Here is an 8,930-nt window from a genome sequence, read left to right as displayed (position 1 = left end):
GGGGGGGTCACTGATGTAACTATTTCCTCACAAATAGTGACTATCATATACACACATATTAAACAACAGGCTATGTGATCATATGTCATCATAAATCTACAGGACCATCACACAAACATCACGATTGATGGGCCACAAAACGTGCTAAATATGTAAAAAGAAAAAAAAGTGACCACGTGAAGGAGGGCTCTGGTCTTGTCCCGTCCCTGATCTTTCGTCTCCTCTCATCATTTTCAACATTTCACTGCTGGCTTGTGAGAGCCCACTCTGATCAGACAAACAACCAACAACTGATATGATATCAACAAATGTTATCAAGAGCTGCCACATGATAATAAACTCATTACAAAGTTATGAATTAATGTATTTCATTTGACTTAAACATCCCCACTGACATATTCAAATATTACTTTACAGTACAGTAGAATCATGATGCATGTTAATATCAGCAGCATGTCTACAGTGTGTTTTCGTCGTCTTAACTCGAACATTTGCCAAAGTTACTGGAAAATGCTGATTGAAACAATATAAAATTGCCTTTTGGCCTCCAACATTATATTCAGCACAGTGTGAGCACACTGCTGACCTCACTCAGTGACTTCAAAACCACAGAACTTGAATAATATAATTTCCCAGCAACATGAATGGCTCTGATCCAGTTTCCAGCAACTAAAACTCACATCAGCCTCGTTACCATGTGAACACGGTAAACACAGCCTCATAACAACATGGCAAACTTCTTGTTTTGGTGAAGTTCTTACCTCAAGCTCTATTGGCGTTTCACTCATTCTTAGTATATGGATGTCTTGCTTTGTGTTTCTCCAGCTTGTTGCATCCTCTGTCTTTTACGTTTGATGTTTCTTGTGTGCACCTCCTCCTGCTGCCCCTCCAAACAGCTGTCATCTCAGCTCTCTATCTCTTTACATCACTCACTTCTCTTCTCATCTGACACTGATAAAAACAACTCTAAGCTACGTCTTACTCTCCACTCTCTCAAACCCAGATAATCAAGCAAAGACTATGGTTTCACTCAGGGACATTCATGGGGATGTTTTGTAGTTTGTGAACTCACAGGAAACTCTAAATGAAGATTCCAGCTTGTATTTTCACTTTTCCACCCGTCTGCAGGGTCGAAGGCTGGAGAACAAAAGGCTAGGACTGGTAAGTCAAGGCCGACACATTGATTTTGGTTACACATTGTTGCTTTGCATTGAATGAGGGCAAGCACTTCTTCCTGGAAAGTAAACACACTTAGACGTACATGCACACATGTCCAATGTCGTCATTATCAGTGCAACACATGGCTGGCAACAACTGATAGAGCGGTTTGGCGTCCTGGAGGTCATGTAACAGCGTAGCACATCATTAACACGTTTAATGGATGTCACATGGAAGCCAGCCAAAGAGAGAATATGGTGGCACAAATAAGCACAACAAACTCTTTAATACACTATTTCAATACTGATATATTTCATGTACCGTGTGAGTTCATAACTCTATAATTGTGCTGCTTAAAGATGAGAAAAACTTGTGGTATTTAGCATTTTATTTATTTAGTTGTTTATCTTTTAATACAGCCAGAGGAGTGAGGGGTGGGGCTAAATAATGTTTTTAAACATATACACATTCACACATATCAAACAGGAATTTATAAAAAAGTTATATGAAAAGACAAGGCATCTGCATGTAATACAATGGGACATAACATAACAACAAAATGCCAGATATATGCAACTGTGAAGGCATCATCGCATGTATAATATCACATGGTGAGGATAACAGCAGGGCCATGAAGGTGGAATAGTTGGTGCAAACAAAAGACATAATACTAGAGGAAATGCCGCCACCACCGCCACCACCGCCTACACAGTTATCATGCAATGCTGAGTCACTATTGCCATGTTTTGTTAGTCATTCTGGTGTTATACTGCACCAGGCTCAACGCAATTCTGAGGCTGCAAATCAGGCTCAATTCGAAAGGAACAATGGAATACAAGAGAGTGGAGAAGGCACATTGCCAGGTTAAAAATGAAAACAAATAATTGTAGGCATGTATCAATGAAATACAGTACAGTAACATAAGAATAAAATAGTATATAACCCCCATGAGCAGACTGAAGTACAAAAGATGAATAATGGAAAGAATAGTGGTATTTACTGTATCAACAGAATAGATCAAGACCAAAAAACGCAAAACGGGCTCAAACACAATAAAGGTGATTAAAAAAAAAAAAACACACATTAATGTCAAAACATTGAATCCCGTGTAATTGTTTTAGTATCTTGCAAAGGTTTTGGTCACTATGTTTTAACATCTCTTACCTAAAGCTCAAATCTACCACCTCTACTGATCTACTGTCCGGTTATTTTAGCACTGGTACACATATAACCTTAATACATAATAGAAAAAAAAGTCCTTAAATTATATTATTTAAAGCAAAAGATTCCAAGAAAATGCATATCAAAAACTACACTACTATGTTTCTAGATGGTGTTTACTAAAAATGTATCATGTGCAGGGGCTTTAGAGTCAAAGTGACGCTAAAAAGGGTATTTTATTTCACTATGAAACTGTGCAACAATCACATAATAGGTCCTGTTTTCAGCCATGCAGCTGATATGTTTAACTACACTGTTTTTAAATTATGAGATCCCTGGAATGGAATCTGTGCGTAGCAAATCTGTGCTAATCTGTTTGTTCATAATTTCTGCATCCAAAAAGCATGCATCTAAAAATACTTAACACTGTTCAATCAGCTCTAAACTATTTTTGAAAAGAAAATGGCAGATTTTTTTCTAATCTTGCCCTTATACAGTATGATCAGATAATGAAAAGCAACAAGACATAATTCAATACATGCCTGTAAATGATCAGTCACATCACAAAAAAAACCTAGAGCAACATTCACTGTTTTTATCTTTTTTGCAGTCAACGTTTAGCCCTAGATGACTTTAAAATGCTATCAGAGTAGATTGGCTGATATAAAGCAAAGGGAAGCATCATTAACCATGCTTGCAGGCACAGCAACAGCCAAAGTGGAAAGATATGCTCTATCAACAGCCAACCAGAGTGGTGAAATCTGTGCAATAGTCAAATGGGAGGTTCTTGATACTCCTCACCCTATGCTAACAACCTGTCTCAGCAACATCGGCATAGCTACAATGTTCACAGGGAAAGAGACCAGCCAGTTAAAGTCTTAAGATGGAAATATCTCAGTAAATGGTGCTACTAACAATGTTTAGGCGAGAGATAGAGAAAGGCAACTGTATATTTATCAGACTGCTCTTTTGACCAAACTGTTCTTGTGCAAGTTCTGCTGGAAATTTTAGAGTAAACATAGAATTGGCACAAAAAATACGCTCTAGCTCACAAAGAAGGCGAGATGGGAGATTAGAGACTTGGAGATTGGGAATAAAAGATGATGAGAGTCTATTTCAATGCAGTACATTACTTCTGCACTGAAGTGAACACAGACAAGGGAATACTACACTGTATCTGCATGCAAACATTTTCACTCAGCACATTCACATTCACACCTGCGCACATATACTGAGTAAAGCCCAAGGCAAAAACGGTAGCTGAGTGAATCCTGTGCTTTTGGATTTGGTTCATAGTTAAACAGAGTGATGGTGCTTCAGCCAATCACTGCGCAGCTCGCTTGGCTCGCTGGGTGTGGCACTTCATACACAGGATCCTACCATCCAATGGATAGCAGCCATTTTCATCGGCTTCTATGGAGAGAGGGCGAGTGCAGTCCTGCAGAACGAATCGATATATTTATGAACAGTCTTTTTAATACACTATGTGATGAACATTAAGTTAAAGGTTTTGTATAACAAAACATCTTACCTCACAACGGTAACACTTGAGGTGGAAGTTCTTGTCGAGAGCCACCACTCTGACTGTTTCCTCGCTGCCCGGGGCGGGAACAATGGGCTCGTTACAGCTCACACACAGAGGGGAGAAACGCCTGGAATACAGATGTGGAAAAGTGGCTGTTAGTTGATGGCCTTCAGTCAAATTTTCACACATTCACTTTCAGAGTCACTGAACACCTAAAGCAACATATTCTAATGTGTTCAACATATTCTGGGCCTAATCTGGGCCCTTAATCAACTTTGTCAAACCCCATTATTTCATCCACAGTTTAGCAAGCTGTGTTAATGTTTTTAATCAGCAGGAGATGGAGAAACAAGTTTCTGTTAGTGCAGACAAAGTAAGGAAGAAGAGGTGCTGTTGCTGCCCTTTTCCTCCACAGTAATCCTGATAGGTTAAATGAAAGGGAAGAGTGATAAAAATGATTTGTCCTTGAAACACATGCTTGGCCAGCTTATGCTTCCTTGTGCTGAGAAATTATGTAGATCAAAATCAAGAAAATTGCAGTTCAATTACCATAAACTATGGCAAACAGATTGCATTGCATAACGAACTAATTGCTTTGCATTAGAAATGAATAGAGATGTAATATTTCATCAGGCTAATAACTGAGTAATCAACAACCAGTAGCCACCTGTGGTAATCCTGGACACAGTAGGGGTTGTTGTTGTCATCAGTGATGAACGGCGCCCCCTCAAGTACGCAGGAGCAGGTGCTGCAGCGGAAACAGTGGGCATGGAAACACTGGCCCACCGCCTTCAGCACACGGTCTGTGATCCTCTCCCCACATCGGCAACACACTGCCAGGGAACTCTGAGGAAGAAAAGAAGGAACATAAGATGAGATAGAAATATGAAACAAGGTAATAACCTGGAAGCACACTGGGAGTTGGTATAGTAGCTGTGTGAATATTGTTTAGCACTTTCTAATCACTTTAAATATGGACTGAATACTTGGTGCTTACTTAGAATTATGTCGATTGAAACCTGTTTTGTTTATTTTCGTAGCTGAAGTGTAACAAGAAAAAAGATTATTGTTGCTTTCATTAATGGCTGTATACAAACATAATGAAACTGAAAGTTTGTAGCTACAATAAATACTAAAACAAACAGAATTATTTGGTCAAAGTCCCATAACTGTTTTATGTTCATGATAAAAGCAACACAAAAAATGATTTGGTTTTTTGCATGTGCAATAATTGTCATGTTGCTCGTGTCCTCACCATGTAGCAGTCCTCACACTGAGGTGAGCCATCCCTGTCGTAAAACTGCATGCCCTGCAGGGGGCGCTGACAGCTCATGCAACAGAAGCAGTTGGAGTGGAAGAGTTTATCCATGGCCCTCACTGCTGGTTGAGTACGGGACAGAGCCTCGCCACACTTCCCACAAACCTCTGAAACAGGAAGAAAGAGAAGCAGAGAGAAAGAAGGTTGAAAAGAGTAAGATTATTTACGAATGCATGCATCTTCCTTCATAGCTCAGCTTGTGCTGATTAAAAGACAATTACCCTGTATTAAAGTAAGCATTTTCCACAGATAATAAACTGATTATGTTATGGATTTGTCCAGTTGTACAAACTCTTTGCTGCAGCATCAGTTCTGTTCAGACATCATACAACAGATGTAGTTTAATGTCTGTTAAGATGATGCATTTGTAAGCAAACAGTGGATAAGGAGGAAAGATCATCACTGCAGAGATAAATAAAAGCCTATCACACTTAAACTGTAGAGTATGAAGAATAAATAGTGAATAAATCTTAAAGTCCATAAGGCTTTGCATTTTGCAACCAGTCAGCAAACTGACAAGAAAATCATTTCTTTCTCTCTTTTGTGTATTGAACATTTCCAGTGTGGGATATTAAAATGTTATTGGCAGTACTCCATTTTTTTCCCTACATTAATTTCACCAAGAATATTACAGTCACCAATCAAAAAAGCTAAGCTATTACTCCCAACTCTCCCAACTTTTTTTTTTGCAAAAACTTGTGCAGGTTGTCCATGCAGGCAGTTACTTAATGACCGCAATTAGAAGCCCTGACATCTATCATTAATCTACATTAGTACTTAGGTTCATGGTGCGAGATAGAAATGTGCTCAACAATTCTCTACTAACTATATGAACAATATAACGTATAGCTGTATGAGTGGTGGAGTGAGAAATGAATGTGTGTACCTGTAGGAGGGGAGGTGATGACAGGCGCGTGTGTGTCCATGTCTTTAATGAAGTCCTTGGTCATCCTCTCTAACTCCTCCACTTCCCTCATGTTCAGAGGAACGCCTCCACCTGGGATGAGAACTGGGCCAGGGGCTGAGGGCTGATTATACACACACACACACACACACACACACACACACACACACACACACACACACACACACACACACACACACAAAAAGCCATTAATACAGACCTATACATTATTTACATTGTTTCATACAGCATGCCTTATAGAGCATTTTGTTAGTTACGATTGAGCAGTTTACCTTAAAAACACTGTTAGTGCATGTCCATAAAGGCATAATTCTCATCTGTTGTTTTATTTATTTGTACTTCCTGGACCTTTCTATTGTTTATGCAATGCAAATATAGTCTCTTGGTAACCAAAATAAAGTTGGAACATACTGTTGATGCAGGGGGAGATTTTATTGGTTGAGAGGGTGGAGATGCCATCATCTTAAGTTGAGGAGGAGGCACAGCAGCTGGAGGCTTTTGGTTTGTGTTCACTTGACTGGCAAAGGGAGAACTCTTTATGTGATTAGACGCTGGGGAAGCAGCCATGTTGTTTGGTGCAGCAGGAGGTGCAGGCGGAGCTGAAGGAGGTGGAGGGAAAGAGCTGGTGGCAGAGGGAGGGGAAGGTTTTGGTGCTCCACTGATAGGGGCTGGGGTCTGGTTCAGATTCTGGTTCAGTTTTTGTGCCAGAGAGGCAGATGAAGTTCCCACTCTTCCTCCAAAACCAGACTTGGGCGCCACTGCTGGGGCCTTAGAAAATGGCTGAGCAGCAGAGTTTGGTGCAGAGTTGTGATTGGCTTGACGGTTCGTTCTGGCTTTGAGTTCCTCGGCCCAAGGTGCTGGAGGTGGGCGGTCTCCCATCTCAGGAGGTGGGAGGAAGGAGAGGGCTGGTTTGGGAGCAGTCGGGGGAGGAGCTGAAGGCTTGGGTGCTGGTGCTGAAGAATACTGGCTTGGTAACTGAGGATAAAACAACATTCGCAACAGTAAAATTAGCTTTTCACAGATTCATTTACCTCAAAACAAAGTACACAAAAAGACATGCTAAGTGTGAGGCTGTTCTGGACAAGTGTTGCATTTATTCAGTCACATAAAACTTCCATTTACCATAAACTAGAACTCCACGGAGGGATGTTCATATCTAGTGAATAACATGTCGTGCTGAAATGCTGCAAGCATTCACTTTTATTATATTGAATGAGGTACTTTGATTAAGGTAAACACTGGAAGTGCTCCACAGTTTCAGCTTATCAGAAGTGCTTTGTCTTGCTGACATTTATTTTGCGGTTTGGAGCCAACATTATTCTGCCCTGATCCAGTACCTCCCAGTTGGATAAAAACACTCTCCATTTATGGGCCTCTCACTGGGTCTCTGGCAACACACTCTGGCTTCATCACACTCGCATGCTCCCCACTCTGTTCTGTGTGCATCACCCTTTCTCTCTCTCTCTGTAGGTGTCTCTTCTCTCAGCGTGAATCACCAGCTACCTCACTTTTTGTTTTCTCTTTTGGTCCGGTGTGCTGTGTGTGCAGTTCACTTATCATTGAGCTTTCAACCTGAACTGATGAGGAAAGACTAACCTGGCATCTCTCCAAACTACCTCCACTGACCTACCTTGTTTTTTCACTTATCCTACCTCTGTCTGACTCATTCTCTTTCTCTACAGCAAGCCTCCTGTGAGTCAAAGTCTGCTGTCATTTTCCATCTCATGTGCTCTTTAGTTCTCCAGAGGACATACGCCTTTCTAACTGTGTCCTAATGCCATACATTTGTGATAGATTGTTCCCCATCCCTCTGTGCTTTGTACCTTAGGGTTAAAAGGTCCTCTTGTCTCCATCTCAGACAGCAAGTCGGTCAGAGAGTCAAGTTGTTGATCGAAGCTAGTCTGCTTCTCCATCAGTCTCTGGCAGAGGAAGGCCAAAGGAGAAAAGAGTCATGAAAAGTACATTTACATTAATAAAACAAAACAAAGATGTATGGATGAGTCAAGAATGGAAAGCTGGATGATGATGATGGGGAACTGTTACAGGCTGTATATACATATTAGCAAGATGTTATGTTTCTTGATTCTTTTTATCGTTTCCAAATTGCAGAATGAAATATATCCAAACTGGTTCAAAAAATGTTTGTGCTTGCACAGTTACCTGGAACAGTGACTAAACAAACAAACTTGATGATGTGATTAATGATGACTATGAATAAATGAATGACATTTGAATTTTATTTCCCTGCTTGGATGAAAGAGAATGAATGTTTAATTATTCATTGGGTTTTTTGCTGAGAAGCATTTAAAAGCTCTTTGCCAGTTTAAACATGAGGTATGTTCCTGTCAAGATACTTTTTAATTCTGTACTTTTTTAAACTGGCTAAGAAAAATCAAATGCCTGGAAAACAATTGCAAGCGCAATTAATGGAGTCCTACAATAAACATATCTACAATAAACCTTTGATTGCATGTCTAAAAAACTGTTTCAGTGACATAAATGTGCAATGATCTTGCTAGAGGTGTGAAACTGGGCAATTTACCCCAGACTAATGCGAATATAATTTGTGGGAAAATCTCACAAAACCGTGTTCTTTTATATCTTTATATATCTTTAATATACAAGGGAGTGTTCCTGCCAATCCTCCACAGAGTCTCTTTAGTCCCATGACTATGTCTCCAGTGTCCTCGCTGGTTACCAAATTACACCTAAATGCAGTGACATGCAGTGCTAGGAAGAAACATGCAGACAGCCAAAGCAAATTTAGATACCATGGTGACTTACCTGTGGGTTCCCAACAGCACTGGCGATACTGGTACCGGATGCAGGGAGAGGTGGGGGGG

At 40.3% G+C, this 8,930-nt stretch overlaps 2 protein-coding genes across 6 annotated transcripts in view; both read right to left on the bottom strand.

Annotated features, from left to right (window-relative positions):
• The window catches only part of kel (Kell metallo-endopeptidase (Kell blood group)), a 6,662-nt gene extending 5,682 nt beyond the window's left edge, over positions 1-980 (bottom strand). The window contains exon 1 of one of the 2 annotated variants that reach the window (XM_023426448.2): positions 762-980. In XM_023426448.2, the coding sequence (XP_023282216.1) occupies positions 762-788 (27 nt within the window). In that variant the 5' untranslated portion in view covers positions 789-980. The remainder of the gene's footprint in view (positions 1-761) is intronic. The other variant, XM_023426447.2, reaches the window with a different exon arrangement.
• A 548-nt stretch (positions 981-1,528) lies between these two features.
• zyx (zyxin) overlaps positions 1,529-8,930 on the bottom strand; it is a 17,488-nt gene continuing 10,086 nt past the window's right edge. For all 4 annotated transcript variants that reach the window (XM_087179333.1, XM_087179334.1, XM_087179336.1 and 1 more), the window contains exons 3-10: positions 8,872-8,930; positions 7,911-8,006; positions 6,499-7,062; positions 6,049-6,190; positions 5,100-5,269; positions 4,512-4,690; positions 3,851-3,971; positions 1,529-3,757 (exon numbers count right to left, since the gene is read on the bottom strand). The exon at positions 8,872-8,930 is cut by the window's right edge and continues 220 nt beyond it. In XM_087179333.1, coding sequence (XP_087035459.1) covers positions 3,644-3,757; positions 3,851-3,971; positions 4,512-4,690; positions 5,100-5,269; positions 6,049-6,190; positions 6,499-7,062; positions 7,911-8,006; positions 8,872-8,930 — 1,445 coding nt within the window. In that variant the 3' untranslated portion in view covers positions 1,529-3,643. The remainder of the gene's footprint in view (positions 3,758-3,850; positions 3,972-4,511; positions 4,691-5,099; positions 5,270-6,048; positions 6,191-6,498; positions 7,063-7,910; positions 8,007-8,871) is intronic.

The sequence above is a fragment of the Seriola lalandi genome, unplaced genomic scaffold (genome assembly GCF_002814215.2).
Source record: "Seriola lalandi dorsalis isolate HSWRI2012SDOR001 ecotype SW California unplaced genomic scaffold, Sedor1 jcf7180002054825, whole genome shotgun sequence".
Classification (NCBI taxonomy): domain Eukaryota; kingdom Metazoa; phylum Chordata; class Actinopteri; order Carangiformes; family Carangidae; genus Seriola; species Seriola lalandi.
The sequence above is the reverse complement of the archived record's forward strand: the minus strand, read 5'-3'. Positions and strand labels throughout refer to the sequence as shown.